General features: G+C 33.6%; 1 protein-coding gene across 2 annotated transcripts; it reads right to left on the reverse strand.

Moving 5' to 3' along the window:
* Positions 1–1,437: 1,437 nt before the first annotated feature.
* Positions 1,438–20,299, reverse strand: LOC127855543 (uncharacterized). Of its 2 annotated transcripts, XM_052391270.1 has the most exons (3): positions 19,874–20,299; positions 3,223–3,330; positions 1,438–2,965 (listed from the first exon to the last, which is right to left on the reverse strand). In XM_052391270.1, the coding sequence occupies exon 3, from the start codon at positions 2,943–2,945 to the stop codon at positions 1,689–1,691; it is 1,257 nt and encodes a 418-aa protein (XP_052247230.1). In that variant the 5' UTR covers positions 2,946–2,965; positions 3,223–3,330; positions 19,874–20,299; the 3' UTR covers positions 1,438–1,688. The 2 variants fall into 2 exon arrangements, with proteins under 2 accessions (XP_052247230.1, XP_052247229.1); XM_052391269.1 differs by having other exon boundaries at positions 1,438–3,330.
* Between the last annotated feature and the right edge of the window lie 210 nt (positions 20,300–20,509).

The raw sequence follows: 20,509 nt of genomic DNA on the forward strand, positions 1-20,509 counted from the left end.
TATATTTTGAATTTGTATATGGTGTCGAAAATCAAAAGTTTTGTAAAGTGAATTTTCATCATGAAATTATATTCTTAGTGAGATAGATATTCAATATTCCAACAATAATCATTTAATATGATGGCGAATGCAAATTTATATTCAGTTCTCACTGCCATTTTCATCATACTTTCTATGCTTTCAGAACGTCCAAAAAGGCAATGTTGTTTTTATTTTGTTTAAGTTATCACTATGAAATAAATAGGATGATAAAAAGTGCACACAAAGCTCTACCCGTGCGTTATGACACACTCTTTATAAATGTGAATGGCGTGTGTTCATTTCAAACGTTAATTTTGAAAATTGAATTGCGTCTTAAATTATGCAATAGCGAACAACTTCAGTGCCTTCAGCGCTTTGATGTTACAAAGTAATGCTGATATTTGAATAGTGACAAATCCATCAGTTGTGACAGTTGGAGGCTTTGATAGTACTGAATCAGGTCTCGTTCATATATTATTGATCAAAGTGCCATGGCTGAGGGTCATCAATATAAGGCTTTATAAAGGGAATACAAACAGCTCATTAGCAGATTATAATATTGTATCAGGAAGATTATATTTAGCTTGTTTGAGAACACATGTTGGAACGATCATTGCCTATTATCATTAGTCAGGACTAACGACTATATATGAGATCAGTATAATATGCGAGGTACTTAAGATGCCAAGTAAGGACTAACGACTATATATGAGATCAGTATAATATGCAAGGTACTTAAGATGCCAAGTAAGGACTAACGACTATATATGGGATCAGTATAATATGCAAGGTACTTAAGTTGCCAAGTAATGACTAACGACTATATATGAGATCAGTATAATATGCGAGGTACTTAAGATGCCAAGTAAGGACTAACGACTATATATGAGATCAGTATAATATGCAAGGTACTTAAGATGCCAAGTAAGGACTAACGACTATATATGAGATCAGTATAATATGCAAGGTACTTAAGATGCCAAGTAATGACTAACGACTATATATGAGATCAGTATAATATGCAAGGTACTTAAGATGCCAAATGACATTGAAATATGATATTTAGCATCAAAGAAAGCCTTATTCATTTGCTTTACTTAATAATTTAGAAAATAAAAGGTATGCAGCAGAAATGTTACAAACTGTTACATTTCTTCATATTTTCACTTTGACGTTGATGTTTTTGTGTTTTATTCAGTATTTAAGATTTCTCGATGCTTTTACTCAGTATTTAAGCTTTCAAGAAGAGAGTGATGTCTTGGTGTCTTTATGTATGTTTACATATGAACAAAAAAAAGTGTTTTTTTTCGCCAACTCAAGTTTCACACATAAATTACTGAATATCGTTACCGTTATGCTTTTTATCAGATGCGAATTATCATTTGTGGTATATTTTACGTCACACAATTCAATTTTTAATCTTTATTATTAAAATTAAAATTCATTTTAAATAGGTTAAATGTGTCAATAAAACTGGTGCAAATCAAAATGTACGCAGTGCCTGAAATTATCAAATAAATTATTAAGCACACTTCTTGATGATAATATTATTTGTTTACTCATACAATGTTGTGCATGCCAATTTTACAATTAAATAAAATCCCTATATGTATTTTTTAAGGAGACTTACACAAACCATAATATAAAACACAAATCTTTGAACTGCGTTAAACTGTATGTTCGTCGAATGAGTCGCTCTCTGGAAGAGCAATCATTCTTTCATTGCTTGTCATTTCTATCGGCATCGATGCAGCATCCCTTCGATGTGTTCCGCCTGTTGCCCCGTATTTACTGAGATCTGTATCATCAAAGTCAATGTCTGTAATAAGTAGGCGCTTCTCCACCTGCTGTTTCGGAGCTTGATTATCGGGCTCGGTGTTCAATTTTGTTGAGGACTCTTCCAAAGCCACATCTGTTCCCTCGTCCAAAAACGTTGATGTTTGCGGCACCGAGTGAGGTTTGTGCATTACTGTCGGTGTATCCATAGTCTCTTGCGGATGATCCTTGGCTTGCATTGGACTTAATGTCGGGATAGTCCACGATTCTTTTTGTGGTGAGTCCTGTTCTTCTTTTTTTCTCGAATCTTTTGAGTCTTGTTTGTGAAACGCTGATCGCCGCGGTTCCTTCGCTAGAGGTGAGCATGGCTGATTAAAAAAACACACGTTGCCATCTGCTTGGATTGAGTACGCCCGAAATTGGCGCGAATGTGGATGTTGCTGGGAACACTGTGCTCGTCCGCAATAAGTCTTTTGAGGATTGTGCGAACTGCTGTGAGAATGAATATGGCCCCTGCATAGGCCATTATGAACACATACTTTTTCCCCGACTGTCGGCCGCGTTGGTCGTTTGTTGTCATGCAAAGAGACATCGTAGAACGCTTCATCGTCAAATTCTGAAACATATTCCTCATCGTTTCCGTGAGTGACTGTCTCACTGAATTCGTATTGATCGTCGTGGTATGTCGACGAAATTGTGTCATATTTTTGCAATCGCTTTGATTTTTTCCCTCTATATTTTAAAGGAATTTGACAACGTGAAAGCAGCACTATTAGAACAATCACTGACAAAGCAAGAACAGCTCCGATACTACTGCCGATAGAAACCGGCAGTTGCCAATTCGTTGTTGAAGCGTCAGTGCATGTACGATATGGTGAATGCGTGTAGTTCCTGTACACAACAAGACATATTTTGTAATAGGTATCTGCAACTAAATTTCCGATTTCGTATTCGTTTTCGGTCGGGTACAGTCTTGGTCCATATTGCACGTACGTGCTGGAGATCTTCTGGTAATGCACCCTAAAACCTTGCACAAATGGCACCTGTGCCGACCTTATATTCCAACCAACTTGAATCGACGACGCTGTTGATGACGATACGTCAAACGTATCCAGCATATTGTCTTCAAACTGTGTTGTAGTATCCATGTTTCATGTACCATTTACCCCTGTTTACACAAATATTATTGGCATTTAAAAATACTCGATTTCTTTTTATTTAACTTATGACTCTCTACCGAGAATGCTTTTGAACATGCACATCTCATATATCAAACTCTATTACTTGTGTTACTTTCAGAAATAATACTATAAACAGTTTCATAATGGCATATATTGTCTATTAAATCTTATACCCGCTTTCACTTCAATGAATTCATTTTAATATTATACACATTATTTTTATACACCAAAGTTTTATTATTACACATAATCCGTTTCAGATTTTCCCTGAGCTCACGTTTCATCGTTTGTTTGTATTTCTTTGTTTTCGCACTGGGTTCAATCGCTTGTTGTTCTATACACAGCGAGGTTTCTGAAAAAGGAAGCACAGACTTTTAATCACATTATTGTGAAAATCATACTTACCGATAATAATACGTCAGTGCTTTATGCTGCGTATACACAACCACAATCAGATCGTATGACGAACAAGGGAAGTATAAGTATGCGGATGATTATTGCTTGGAGACAAGAGATTAACTATTAGCAATCGAGACATAACAAAATCTACTTAAAGATGTGTTAGTCTTACAATTAAAAAAAGGTTCCCATAGTAAAAGAAGAGAAAAAGATTTCTTTTAAGTGTAATTTACTGAAATATGTGTATTGCATGGGTGCGAATGAAATTGCATTTCTTTCATGTGAAAAGTAATACGCTTCATAAGATTGTTTTTGTATGACTGATGACCGAGTTCATTAAACATGAGTGGTAATGAAGGCTTCAAAGCTTTAGATTTATTCAAAGTGTTTGAATTATCACCAATTTAATTCATGACGCTCATGTATATATATATGTGAAGAGTACAATCACCGCGACATGCATGAACACGCATAATAAATGTGTAAGACTTTTGTAAGACGTGGCAAGCCAGGCGGCCATAAAGCTGAAGAAGGTCCAAATCTCAAACGTACGTATGTTTTCAGACAGCTTGAAAAGTCTGCATATAAGCATTATACTCTCGGCAAGAAGACTCATCCGGTTTTAAGCAAGTATTAAAGGAAGAATGTTTTAATATATATTCACCTTAAGCACTGTTTGTTCTTTAATTAATGTATTTTAACGTTGGAGCACTTTGCTGTGAATGATTGCACAATTCACTGTGTGACATTCATTAAAAATCCATGAGATCTGTCCGTTACATTACATCAGTTTCTAATGACCACTTGATATGTTTTCGTCTTCTATTCCATATTGATCGGATTCTCACAATCCCCTTGCCTTCGAAGAGACATTAACGCTGTAAAAGTGATATGTATGCTAATATTTTCTGCGAAGTAACATTCATTTGCGTTTATACATTGTTTAGATGGGATCCCGTCACTTTGATGTGTTTATTTATTCAATACTTTTTCCAAGCTATAACAACGGATAATGTGTCATAAATAAAGGCGATTTCAGACAATATTGAGTTTATCAATAAAACAACTGTATTATGTTGCCATTTAACATTAAATACATTATTTACTAAAGATAATGCTCGTTATATATATATAACATTTGTTCGTACAAATGAGAGATTATTCACATCAGCACATAAACACATCTTTATCGTTAAGCTCATACGTTAGACCTGTAAGCTTATTACTGGTACGGCAAATGTTGACCCGCTTAGTGTAAAAATGTTTTACGAATGTTTGTTGTTCATTCATGATCTATCAAACGTGATTGTTGTTAGTATTTTTTTCATTTATATATTTACTCTGAAGCATAACCCAACAAACACTTTCTATCCAGAATTTATTTACGTAAGAACATTGTACCCAAGATATGACACGCAACGTAATACATACTAAAAAAAGAACTTGCATCTGATCCACCAAAGGCTGCCTTTAACTCAAGAAAAGAACATCTAATCGGAAAAGCAATCACAATTTTAATACACTAATTTACAAAACATGTCATAAAAGAAAACGAGATAGAATTTAAAATTTGCGTATAACAGAATTACACTGATATTCGGCATTATCTTGCTCTTCTGTCTGATAGGTGTTCCTTTCATAAACGTAAACAAATTAGCTTCATTTAATGTTTCGTAAATATCTCTTATTCCTGGAATCAAGCTCCTGGTAATATTTACCAGTATATTGTACAAACGGCAGACAGGTTAATGAGGGGTATAAGATTTCGATTATCTCCTGAAAATATATTAAATTTAACCTGGTTTCACAGACATAAAATCGCATTACAGCGATATTTTGGGTGGATTCCGAAAGTTTCAACATTTGGCTTTTTCACGCTTGTTTGTTCAATTATGTGTGAGAACTTTTACATTATATACATTTTTTTATTCGCGTATGAAATATTTTTGAAAATGCTATATCAATAGCACCAATCACAGCGCGAAGAACAAGTATTTTGATATTCGATTATTCATGATAAAGATAAATATCTTTAAGTTCATGCTTTTAGACGATAGCAAAAAATGCTAGAGAATGGCTTATACTTCTCGAATTTGCATTCGCTAAGTTTTGTCCTCGGAACAATGGAATTATTTTTTTAGAAGTATACTATTTTGAATGTTTAACGTGATCACGGTATAATGCTTTGAACATCCAATAATAAAAAACATCGTTATAATACACATATATTCAATAAAATGTGTGTTGTAATACAGGTTCTACTTTTCAAATAGGCTTCTATTTATTTATCAATTCCAGTGAGGAAACATTTTAAAATTAATTTAAGCATAGATGTACACAACCAATATATAGTGTTGTGATTTTAGCAAATGTTTATTGGAAGCGTCTCATGCACATATTGACGCAAAATAAAAATACTAGTTCACATGTCCCATCAAACGAAGGGTATACGCGCAAAAGATAGTTTAGAAGCAATCATTGTTGATGAAATGGTATGTAGGCATCATAAATAAAAAAATGTAACTCACTGTCATACATCTGTTGTTAAGAGTTATTCACCAATTAAAAAACCCTTTTTAAACAATAATTCAAAGTAACCTTATAACAAAATCACACATTATCATTTCACTCTAGCTAGAGTAACATTACAAGGTTAAAATTCACTTGAATTTACCACGCATACACCACGTCGTATGACATAAAATAACTTATAGAAGTAAATGCAGATATTTTGTAAATTTTTAAAATTAAGTTGTGAATACGTCATGATAGGTCATGATAGGTCTGTATAAAACTGTTATCAATATAGTTTACTGACAGTATTATATTCCATTCAAGACAACTGCTACCTTTGTCCAACTCGATTAAATTCCGATATTGTCAGGAAACCTCCCATGCTTTGATGTGTATTGTTACTTTTTTATTTCACGCACAGAACTAGTAAATATCCTTATTTTTCCATTTGTTTTTTTTGAATGAATAACACTTTTACAAACAAGCAAAATATTTTACAATCTGCATATTTTATAAAGTGAACTGTTGTTATGTGTATTTAAACGCGATTCTCCATGCTCTATAATACCTGAGCGCACGCATTTACTGCTATGATAACTATCCATAATTCCGTTCCTTAATTTATCACAGAACATCGGCTGACAAACATTTGCAGCCACGTACCTAGAAACTTGTATTGTGAAGAGAAATATACTCCATATATTGACTGCTTGCCGACCATTGATGAAATCCTATTGCGAGCCTGCTATACATATTTATAAATGCCACAAGCGTGGAGGCAGCATAGCGATTGCGAGTCAATGTAACAAAATTGATCGTCCGTTGTTAGAGAGTATAGACAAAAATCTTGCTCTACATTGACCGGCTGCAAAAGACGGACGATGCTTTGCATAAGAGAAACTATTAAACCATGAGAACAATTTCTGGAATTATTCTGTGTGATTCAGTTGGTTAAACATATACAACAAGCCTAGTTTTTCCTTTTCACTTCGAAGATAATATTTCGTTTTTGAAAAGGACGTTTACATTGAAGCTCGACTATTAAATCGTTGACGTTGAAACAATCTACTAAATTAATGTCAAAGTATTTTTCCGTTAAGACTGCTTACATTTAATGGCTAGTGAATCGACACATTGGCATATATAAAACTATTAAACGAATGATTTCTTAATCAGATCTTGGTTATTATATAATCTACATTAACTGTATTTTCTAATGAGATACGCGTGCATGTCATTCAGATGTATTTTGCGAAAATCTCGATTCTTAATCCCGAACGTCGAAGGTACATAAACTACGCTAAAAGTATTTCACGCTCTTCCAAATTATGATAATTCATCACGACCTTAATAGTTATCCATGGCTCATTTACTTGTTCATTCCACAACATCGTACTTTTTATTGGTATGAAAGATCCATCACACAGCAGGTTTTATGTTACTTGCACGTAGTGAATATATACAATAAGACATTGATATGAATGGATGTTGTATGTTATTGAAAATAATCGCTTATTGACCTTTAATATTCAGCCACGGATGGTCGTAATTGATATGGTGAATGTCAACAGAGCTGAAGATAATTCTGTTATGAGATTGGAGAGTCCTTATCAAATCAATTGATTTCACCATGTGCTGCGATGATTTTGTTAATATAAGGCTCACATATTGCGCTTTATTCAAATACATTTAATGATCACGGGTGAACAGGGTATTCTCTACAAGTTGTGCTGTACTTTTATAAATAAATATCTGCCATTTGCAGTTCATCTCACAGTGGTATTCGTATATATGTTATAAGAAGTAAAACTTCAATTGTAGCTTTTCATTATAATGTGAGCGTTTGTACTGGAACGGTGTTTTGAAATTAATATTTTTTTTATTAAAGGTAGATATTGAAGAAACGTTACGCTTAGATACATCTCCACGCATTATGATGTATTATGTATTAAACGAAAGCTAACAATAAATTGGTGTGTCATATATAAAACGATTATTTAACAAAGATTCTAGAAATTCGTGCTATAAAATCAGGCTCTTATTGTTGCATGAATGACTATTTCTCAGTATAAAATGTTTTTTCTTTGATAAGTGTTTCAATCCCAGCCTGTGGCAGCATGTTGTTAGTGGTCTTAATACTGCCAATAATTATGTGGTTACTTACGAGTACCGTGAATTTACCCCACAACCCAAGACCGCGCCATAGCTGACAAATATATTAGTAAAATCTAAAAAGCTTGCCAATGAAGCTGATATTCAAAATTAGTCTAGGCTGTCATGAGTCTGGTTATATAGTGGGTTACAACATGAGACTCAATATGGTGACGTCACTGCCGAAACAGGAATTTGTCAACGTTTTATTCCCAATATAACCTGGGTTTAAAGTGTAAATGCCGCTCGAGTTTCAGTCTTATCATTAAGAAAGTGATTGGCATTTATTTCCTATTACTATTCGCTTTATATCTCGACTGTTCAGCAAAGAATATTCTAAACGGAGGCTGCAGTTTTGTGGTCCTGAGAAGACATTTCGTTGCGAGAAAAGTCGAGAACTACAGCGAATGTTATTACGTCATAAACGTTGACACTGTTTTGCTGATATAGATGGAAAGGTAGCGGCATTTAATTAATATAAGTAATAAAGGGTAAAACACGTCTCACAATACCTGTCTTGGCATGAACGCCGTCATTTTGACTTCATTTAGATAATCACGTAATTACCCCCTCGGGGTAAATTAATTAGGTAGTAGTGCTTGGAACACTCCGTGTTTGCACATTATCAGGCCAGAGGCGCATAAGGATCTCATCATCTTTAATGCAAAAACATATAAACATTTTCAAAGAGCCTTATAAGGGCATTCCAATACGTATTTTATCAACGCAAACTGCCGCTTAATGATCCATTTATAGTGATAATTATTTTCAGCATAACACAGTGTTTGGCAAAGAGAAAACGCACTTATAAGGTATTTATTTTACTTAAAAAATGAATAGCAAATTTTGCGAGGATTTAAACAAGTGAAGTTGGCCATGAAATGATGATTGCAGTTTGTCATTTAGATTTCCTTTTGTCGCCATTAAATGGTAATCGACTGTAATTTGAAAAGAGATATGTGTCCGATAAAATGTGAAATGAGGAACTCACTGTGCATGACTTGATGTCAATAAATTGTCGTATACGCAGATTTCTTTTAAGATAGATCGTGTAACATGGCATTAAACATATGTTTTTATAATTATATAAAACATGCGTCTGTCTGCCAGATGTAGTAACTGATTGGGAAGCATATATCGTCTTAAAGGTAATGATAGTTTTGAACAATAACACGAATACTTTTGCTTCTCGAGTAATCATTGTTCCGCGAACAAATGAACGATCTGATGAATGGCGACACGCACTAACAGCATGTATTATTCAAAGTAACAATATACCTACTGAATCGATGTAATATATATAGGATCTGGCACGAGTTGTCATATCATACCATATTTATTAAACGAGTTCAGGAATTTTGTTAGTAAGCGAGCCTTTGGCAACCTTACTAACGAATTTCCTGGACGAGTTTTATAAAATATGGTATGAACTGACAACGAGTGTCAGATCTTTTTCATCACATGCTGTTAAACGAGCAAATTAAATATATATTAACGCAAACATAATGGTTAATCCCGAATGTGGTTTACATTTCGTGACGTCATTTGACGTTACAACGTCATTTCAGCAAAATAACAAAATGCGATTGGTCAATCGAACGAAAATAAGCCAATGAAAACGCTTAAAGAGTATATAACACATGTGTAAGTTAAAAAAAAAAAATATGTAATGGTAATATTACGTGGAAAACAGGGTATGGCATGTGATAAAATTAATGACATAATGTTTTCGTCTGCGTATGACTTGCTTCCCACGAGTCTCATACAGGTTGCACGTTTGAACCAATATTGTCCTGGACCGTTCGTCACAGCGTTTAAACATTTCCTTGACATACAAATTGGAAATTAGCTATTTTGAAGTCCATGGCATTACATTTCATATGGGTGAAGTTGAAACGGTCAGGAAGGTTAACGTCAATAATTATTATATTTGCCGCAGCGTAGAAACATTTCCTTGACATACTCATTGCCAATTAGCCATGTTGACATCGACGGCATTTTCCTCTGTGTGTTAACGGTTTTAACGATCAGGAATGTTGATGCTGTTGTTGGTGTTATAAATACAATCAGCGCGACATGTATGCACAATCAGTATTTACGCAATAAAACTCCCATTGAGGCCCTTATGGCATAAGAGTTGCAATCAAGGCAGCCGTTTATGGTATATTGTTCAACTCACAACTGCTTTTGAGTGTTCCATGTATATATTAGCTTGGTTGTAAATGAGTATGCATTACAATGCGTGAGGTTCATTCATTTCATTAAAACTCTTTCTAAGAACCACTTAATATGTATTCGTCTGTTATGCCATATTAATTGACTTCTAACGTTCAATTGCATTCGAAGAGATATTAACGCCGTGAAAGTGATATGTATGCTAATATGTTCTTTGATAGAACATTCATTTGCGTTTATACAATTGTTTCGATCGCATCACGTCAATTTGATCTGTTTATTTGTTCAATTATTTTACTAAGCTATATCCATGTCAATTTCGCGCCAAGATATCCAAACTTTTACGAGCGAACGCGAGACTGGCTTGTCGAAGCGTCGAAAGAACGACGTTCTCAAGAGAACTACATGACATTTTAAAGAAACATTGATTGTGCATGTGTTAACTTTATTTTTCGAGATATTGTACGAAAATTCGTTGATTTTGAAAGATTATGGGCTTTTTACACGTCTTTAACAATTAGCTCAAACTTTTGACCCGTTAGCTGAATGCTAGTACGGTCAATTTAGACACGCTATGAATAAACATGATTTCACGAATGTAAGTTTTTTACAAAAACAAGCAAACACGTGTTGTTGTAATTATTATTTTAATGGTCAAATTTTCGTATAAGCATATCCGCATATGTGTCTGCAGGGGTTAGTTGCACTCCAAAATAAATGAATTATAATCTGAAAAAATCATTGCAATATTCTGCAAGCGTCGCGTTTAAATAATACTATATGCTCTTAAAGATTGCAAGTTGATGTGTGTTTTGTATATTGTAAGTGCATGGCAAACGCAACTATGGAACCATTCGTTACCTTCTTGAAACGTTTTATAAGAGATGGAACTGATCATATAGATGATTATGCTGATTGACAATATTGTGAGATTGTCATAGTCGACATTCAGGTTCTCTTTAACCGCAAGTGACATGCTTCACGTGCGACTTGAATGAATAGTGCAAATATTATTGATCCCCTCGTCTTGAAAATCTTGTGAACCAAGTATTGCACTGAATGGCATATAACGTACACATGTTTGTTCAAACAGTTTCCCGTAGTGCTTTGACATATAATAACTTTTTGTAAGATGATATTAATGTGCAGCTTTACTTGTTTATAACATTTTTACGATTGTTTGTAAATGTTTAATTTTTTTTTTGTAAACACGCACGAAATCTGTCGTAAATGCGAACCTTTTAAAGTATTTTGTTTGGTATTACAATATTTTTTGAGATCAAATTTATTAAGTACAATTCAAAAATGCTTTCTGTCAGGAATTGATTTACTAAAGAAAATTTCCCCCAAAATTAGACGCGAAGAAAAATAGATACCAAACAAGATATTGCTTCTGATCAATCAATTGCGGCCTTTACCTTAGGTAAGGGAACATCGTGATTTGAACAAAATTATTTATACATCTCTTGAAATAAAAAGAGATAGAATTGCGTACAACTGAATTAGATTTGTATTCATCATTATTTTGATCTTCTTATATGAATAAGTATAATTTATCTGGAATGTTTTTTAATCTTTCTGACATGTGTTCTCTTCAAAAACGTAAACAAATTAGCTTCATGAATGGTTCGTAAACATGTGTTTTTCCTGGAATGATCACTATCATTTTGTATACACCGCAGACAGGCTAATACGGGTTATGAGGTTTAAATCTTCTCCTGATTGTACGTAAACCTAACTATACCTCCATTCATATTGGTAATGGGGGCTATATAGGAGTCACTATGTCGGTCTGTCTTTCGGTCTGTCTGTCGGTCTGTCGGTTAGTCCCGAAATCTTGTTTGTCCGTGCAATAACTATGTTGTTCATTGTGAGATTTTAAAATCATTTGGCACATTTGTTGAACATCATTGGACGGTGTGTCTTGCGAAAGAATTACGTCGATATATCAAAGGTCAAGGTCACACTTTGATTTCAAATGTCAAAAATGGCCATAAATGAGCTTGTCCGGGCCATCACTTTGCCATTTATTGTGAGATTTGAAAATACTTTGGAACATTTTTTTCACCATAATTGGTTGGTGTGTCGCGCGAAAGAATTACGTCGATATATCCAAGGTCAAGGCCACACTTTGAGTTCGAAGTTCAAAATGACCATAGATGAGCTTGTCCGGACAATAACTATGTCGTTCAGTGTGAGATATTTTAATCATTTGGCACATTTGTTCACCATCATTTGACGGTGTGTCGCGCGAAATAATTACGTCGATATCTGAATGGCCATGGTCAAACTTTGTGTTCAAAGATCAGAAAAGGCCATAAATGCGCTTGTCTGGGTCAAAACTATGTCGTTCATGGTGAGATTTTAAAAATCATTTGGCACATTTGCTCACCATCATTGGACGGTGATCGCGCAAAAGCATTACGTCAATATTTCCAAGTTCAAGGTCACATTTGAGTTCTAATGTCAAATATGGCCATAAATGAGCTTGTCCGTGCCAAAGCTATGTCGTTCATTGTGGGATTTTCAAATCATTTTGCATTCATTGTGGGATTTTCAAATCATTTGGCACATGTGTTCATCATCATTGGACGGTGTGTCGCGCGAAAGAATTACGTCGATATCTCGAAGGTCAAGCTCACACTGGGTTCAAATGTAAAACATGGCCATACATGAGCATGTCCGGGCAATAACTATGTCGTTCATTGTCAGATTTTAAAATCATTTGTTCACCATTTTTGGACGGTGTGTCGCATGAAAGAATTACGTCGATATCTCCAAGGTCAATGTCACACTTTGAGTTCAAAGGTCAAAAATGTCCATTAATGAAAATGGCATAATAATTCTTAAAAATCGCCAAAAATTAGATTCTCTTGTTTTGTGAAGACAGCATGCTGCAAATTGTCTGTGGCAAGGCATCATGTGGGGGGTATACGTCACGTCTGTGACAAAGCTTTTGTTAAACCAGTTTTCACGGACGTTTAGTCACATTACAACTGCATCTAGGTTTGATTCCGAAAGTTTCAGCATTTGAATTATTCATTGATTTTCTATGCGGACTTTCGTACAATATACACACGACTTTCACACTAAGATGTGTTATTTAAATTATATACGCTTATTTTGTTATTATATGATTTTCATATTTTGCATATGAAAATCTTTTGAAGTACGCTATATCAATAGTATAAACCACCGCGCGAATTAGAAGTAATATCATAGGCAATTATTCGTGATAAAGAAAACAATCGTTTAGTTCTTTCTTTTAGACGATAGTAAATAAACGCAATAATTGATAATACTTCCCGAATGTGCATTCGCTAAGATATTGTCTGCGGAAAAAATGAAATTATTTCTTAATAAGGATACTTTTATGAACGTTTTTCGCGTGATAACGTTACTTTTGTATGGACACCAAACTCTAGTGTTTTAATACGAGTATATGTAATAAAATTGCGCGTTATAATGCAGTGACTTACGTATGCAAGAACATTATTTCAAATGAACGTTTATTTATTTATCATATCAAGCGAGAAAGCATTCTAAAATTGATTAAAATGCTTCACAGATGTACACATGAGCGCAAAGGTTAGGTTAGAAGCGACAATAGTTTATGCAATATTTTGGGGGCTTCATAAATATGACCTCATATGATTGTAAAATATGTAACTCACTGCCGTATATTTTTAGATTCTTCATGCGTATCTTTTATTTAAGAGTTTGAAATTAACATTTATAATAATGAAATTCATAAATTAAAAAAGTATTTTAACATATTTCAACGTATCCATATTTTAAAAAGCACACATTATAATTTCACTCAAGCTATAGTAGCATAATAAGCTAAAATTCACTAGAATTTGTCCACTCATAGACCGCCTAGCAAAATATAAAAATAAATTATGATTGTATATGTGGAGCTATTTATTCAGCTTTTTGAGTTAAATTGTGAAGAAGTCATTTATAGATATGTGTTAAACTATTAATAATATCGTTTACTTACAGTGGTATTTTCCTTTTGATACAACTGTTTTCTTTGTTCAACTTAATGAAATTGCGATATTGTCAGGACGCTGCACATACTTTGATGTGTATTTTGTACGTTGTTAGGTCATTCACATCAATTGTAATATCCTTATTTTTCAATTTCTTTTTATTGTATATAAAACACTTTTACAAACAAGCAAACTGATTTACTATTTTCATGTTTTTTAACGTGAACTGTGGTTATTTGTATTTCAACACGATTCCCAAAGGTATATAAAACCAGAGCGTGCGCATTTGCTGCTATGTTCACAATCCACAATTCCGTTCAGTAAGTTATCACAGAACATCGACTGACGGACATTTCCAGTCACGAATCTAGTAACGTTGTATTGGGAAAATAAATATACTCCATATATTGCCTGCTTGTCGACAATTGATGAAATTCTATGTCTAGCCTCGCTATACATATTATTAAATGCCACAAGCAAGCGTAGAAGCGACATAGCGATTGCTTGTCAATGTTACGATATTGATCGTCCGTCGATAGTGAGTACAGAGAAACAAAATCTTGCTTTTGAAACATCGGCTGTATCATACGGACGATTCTTTGCATTCAAGCAATGACTATACCATGATAATTATTATCATGATTCTAGATTAATTATCCACGATTCATTTTTTTGCCTACACACCTACCATATTTTTGTCATTTCCACTTGAACATAAAATTGCGTGTTCGCATCGACGTTTAAACTGATGTTCGATTGAGGAGTCTATGTTGTTGATAATAAAGCAGCAACAGAGAACCAATAAACTTAGCATTCAACTCAACGAAAATCGAAGTATTGTCCGTTAAAAATGCTTAGATTTAATGCATGGAGGATAACGACGTTGGTTGATAAAAAAGTTCTTTTAATTATAAAGCGAACGCAGTTTGAGCCAGATTTTGTTTGCCAATTATGTCTATGAAATGTAATTTTTAATGAAATACGTATATAAATCATTCAAATTTATCTTTTGACAATCTCGTTTCAAAATGTACAACGTCGAAGAAACATAAACTCATCATCATGATAAACTACGCTAAATGTAGTTAATGTTAATCATTTTCCAAATAGATACTTTATCATGACCTTAAAATCTAATATTGAAAAGTGTTTTATGTACGTGTTTATTACACAAGTTCGTATTTTTATTGGTCTGAATTGATATTCAACCACGGATGGGCGTAATTGATATGGTGAATGTTATTCACAGAGTTGCCGTAAATGCTGTTATGAGATTGGAGAGTCCTTATCAAATTATTTGATTTCACCATGTGCTGCGATGATTTTGTAATTAAAATCTTACATATTACGCTATATTCTTATACTTTTAATGATCAAGGATGTAAATGTCATTTTCAAAAAGTAGTGTTGTACCTTTTAAAATAAATATATGCTATTTGCATTTTATCTCACAGTTGTTTTTGTAGATATTTTATTAGAAGTAAAACTTCAAAAGTAGCTATTATTATAATGCGAGCGTTTGTACTAGAACGGTGGTTTAAAATTAAAAAAAATTTGTTTAAAGATAAATTATTGAAGAAACGTAACGCTTAGATACATGTCCACGCACCGCTGTATCATGTATGAACCGAACAGCTAACAATAAATTGTTGTGTCATATATAAAACGATTATTATACAAAGATATTAGAAGCTTGTGATATATAATCATAGTCTTATTGTTGAATGGATGAATATTTGTCAGTAAAACTTGTTTGTTCTTTGATAAGTGTTTCAAACCCAGCCCGTGAAAGCATGTTGTTAGTGGTCTTAATACTGCCAATAATTATGTGGTTACTTACGAGTACCGTGAATTTACCTCACAGCACAAGACCGCGCCATAGCTGATTAATATATTGGTAAAATATAAAAAACTTGCCAATGAAGCCGATATTCAAAATTAGTCTAGACTTTCTTGAGTCTGGTAAAATGGTGGGTTAATCGTTACAATCAAGATGGTGACGTCCCTGCCGAAACAGGTATTTGTCGACGTTTTATTCCCATTATTACCTGGGTTTAAAGTTTAAATGCCGCTCACGTGTCAGCCATATCATTAAGACAGTGATTGTTGTTTATTTTCTATTAATATTCGCTTTATATATCGACTGTTTGGAAAATAATTTTCTAAACGGAAGCTGCAATTTTGTGATCCCGCTGAGAAATTTCGTTGCGAGAAAAGTCGAGAACTAGAGCGAATGTTAATACGACAAAGACGCTGACACTGTTTTGCTGATATGGATGGAAAGGTATCTTAAAATACCTGTCTTTGCAGGAACGCCGTCATCCTGACTTCGTTTAGATAATCACGCGATTACCCCATCTGGTTAATGGCATAAGAGTTGCAATCAAGGCAGCCATATATGGTATATTGTTCAACTCACAACTGCTTTTGAGTGTTCCATGTAAATGTTAATTAGTCTGGTTAATATAAATTATGCTTCTGTAATGCAGTCTTATCCGTTATCACGCAAGAGTTCAAGCAACAATGTTTTTTTTAAATTGATTGTTCGTTAATGAATGTATTTTAAAGTTGGGACAGCTTGGTTGTAAATGAGTATGCATAACAATGCGTGAGGTTCATGAACACATAACGAGATTCTTCCATTTCATTAAAATTCTTTCTAAGAACCACCTAATATGTATTCGTCTGTTATGCTATATTAATTGACTTCTAACGTTCACTTGCGTTCGAAGAGACATTAACGCCGTGAAAGTGATATGCATGCTAATATTAAAATTACCGGTAAAAGATAATCTATATGCGGCTTCATTAACACAATTAAACATAAATTAAATGGTTATTGTGTTGTATCGATTCATTTAATTAATGCTAAACTACATATAATGCTTTTTATATACAACATCGTTTTCATCAGTATGATCTATAATGACGATTTGCATATTAAAGTAACCTAAACACTCAAAATCAACGAATATTTAGAATATTTGGTAAAATTAAGTAAACACATACAAAAACAGTGTTTCTGCTAGCAATAGCCATCATTTTCAACGCTATATATGATATGGTAACATATTTAACGAGATACAAAATGCTGTTATTTTTTGCGATAATAATATACTATGACAATTTCGCGCCAAGATATCCGAGCTTTTACGAGCGAACGCGAGACTGGCTGTGGGCAGCGTCGTAAGAACGACGTATGCAAGAGAACTACGTCGTGCTTCCGAAGCTACCCGAAGCTAATATCGCATTCGCTCGTAAATGGTCGGATATCGTAGCCGAAAATTCATATTGAATATATTGTGAGACAAAAAAGAAAGAGCATATTTTATCGCGTCAAATCTTTGTTACCAGGCCACATCCAGCGTTGCAACTTTGGATACCTGACATATGACATATGAAACCACCCATTACCTTTTTGAAACTTTTTATAAGAGACGGAACTAATCTGATAGATGATTATGCTGATTGACAAGTATTGTGAGATCGTTATGGTCGATAGTCAGGTTCCCTTAAACCGCAAGTGGCATTCTTCACATGCGATTTGAATTAATGGTGCAAATATTATTGATCCACTCATCTTGACAATACTGTGACCTTAGTAAAGCACTAAATGGCATTTAACGTACACATGTTTGTTTTAACAGTTTCCCGTAGTGCTTTGACATATAATAACTTTTTGTAAGATGATATTAATGTGCAGTTTTACTTGTATATAACATTTTTACGATTGTTTGTAAATGGTTAATAGTTTTTTTCGTAAACACGCACAAAGTCTTTCGTAAATGCGAACCTTTTAATGTATTTTGTTAGGTATAAAAATGTGTTTTGAGGTCAAATTTAATAAGTACAATCCAAAAATGCTTTCTGTCAGAAATTGATTTACTAAAGAAGATTTCCCCCGAAATTACACGCGAAGAACAATAGATACCAAATATATTTGCATCTGATCCATCAATTGCTGCCTTAACTTTGGGAAAGGCACATCTTATCGGAAAAGCAATCGTGATTTGAACAAAATTACTTTAACATCTTTTGAAAGAAAACGAGATAGAATTTAAAAGCTACATGCCATTGAATAAGATTTGTATTCATCTTTGTTTTGCTCTTGTAATCCGAGTAAGTCTAATTTATCTAGAAGGTTGTCTAATCTTTCTGACATGTGTTCTCTTCATAAACGTAAACACATTAGCTTCATTTAATGGTTCGTAAACAGATGTTTTTTCTCGAATGTTTACTGTTATGTTGTATATGCCGCAGACAGGTTAATGTGGGGTATAAGGTTTCAATGCTCTCCTGGTTGTACAAGTGTTCAAGTGTAAGTATACGGAATTTAACTGTTAATATGCGTAATTTAACTGTAAATATACGTAATTTAACTGTAAATAAACTTCATTTAACTGTAAATATACGTTATTTATCTGTGAATATACGTTCTTTTACTGTAATTATACGTAATTTAACTGTAAATATACGTAATTTAACTGTAAGTATACGTAATTTAACTGTAAATATACCTCATTTAATTGTAAATATACGTAATTTAACCTGTTTTCGTGGACGTTTAGTCACATTACAACTACCATATGGTTGGATTCCGAAAGTTTCAACCTTTTAAATTATTCATTGATTTTCTATTTGGACTTCCAATAATGCACGCATGACTTTCACATAAATGTTTGTCATTTCAATTATATTCGCTAAATTTTACATAATTTGAATTGCATTATTTGCATTTGGAATACTTTTGAATTATGCTAGATCAATAGTATATACCACCGCGCGAGTAAGAAGTATTTTCATATTCTATTATACGTGATAAACAACATTATTACTTGTAGTTTATACGTTAATACGATAGTCATAAAAGCGCGATAGTTGGTAACACTCCCCAAATGTGCATTCGCTAAGATATTGTTCACGAAAAAAAAAAATGAAATTTTTCTTAACAAGGATACTGTTGACATTGTATGAGCCTCAAACTCTAAAAACAGTGTTTTAATACGCGCATAAGTAATTCAGTTACTTGCGTATTCAAGCACACCTATTTCAAATGAATGTAAATTTATTAATCATATTCTGCGGAGAAGCATTTCACAATTGATTGAAATGCTGCACAGATGTACCCAACCAATAAATAGTGTGGGGATTTTAGCAAATGTTTATTGGAAGCGTCTCATGCACATATTTGCGCAAAATAAAAGTAGTACTTCACATTTCCCACCATACGACGGGCATGAGCGCAAAGTTAGTTTAGAAGCGACACTTGTTGATGCAATCTTATGGGGGCTTCATAAATATGACCTCATGTGATTGTAAAAAATGTAACTCACTGCCGTCAATTTTCAGTTACTTCATTCGTATCTTTTATTTAAGAGTTTTAAATTTACATTTATAATAATGAAATTCACAAATTAAAAAAAGTATTTAAACAATAGCTCAAGGTGACCATATTTTAAAAATCACATATTATAATTTTACTTTAGCTATAGAACCATTATAAGATAACAATCACTGGAATTTTACACTCATAGACCGCATAGCAAAATATTAAATCACTTATGATTGTATTTGTGGACCTATTTTTAAGTTTTGTTAGTTAAATTGTGCAGAGGTCATCTAAAGAACTGTATTGAACTATTAATAATATCGTTTACTTACAGTGGTATTTTCCTTATGATACAACTCTTTTCTTTGTTCAACTTCATGAAATTCCGATATTGTCAGCTAGCTGCACATACTTTGATGTGTAATGTATAAGTTTTTAGTTCATTCACAACAATTGTAAATATTCCTTTTGTACAATTTCGTTAAATTGTATCGATAACACTTGTACAAACAAGCAAAATAATCTGTAATTCTGTCAAGTGAACTGTGTTTATTTGTATTTCAACACGATTCCCAAAGGTTTAGAAAACCAGAGCTTGTGCTGCTATGTTCACTATCCACAATTCCGTTCCGTTAGTTATCACAGAACATCGGCTGACGGACATTTCCAGTCACATATCTATTTACGCTGTATGGTGAAAGAGTAATATACTCCATATATTGACTGCTTGCCGACAATTGATGAAATTCTATTTCGAGCCTCGCTGTACATATTAATAAATGCCACAAGCGTGGAGGCAGCATAGCGATTGCAAGTCAATGTAACAAAATTGATCGTCCGTCGATAGTGGTATAGAGAAACAAATTTCTTGCTCTGAAAAGACCGGCTGTACCAGGCGGACGATGCTTTGCATTACAGCCATGCTTATACCATGATATTTCTGGATTAATCATCCACGATTCATTTTT

Source organism: Dreissena polymorpha, chromosome 13 (assembly GCF_020536995.1).
Source record: "Dreissena polymorpha isolate Duluth1 chromosome 13, UMN_Dpol_1.0, whole genome shotgun sequence".
Classification (NCBI taxonomy): Eukaryota; Metazoa; Mollusca; class Bivalvia; order Myida; family Dreissenidae; genus Dreissena; species Dreissena polymorpha.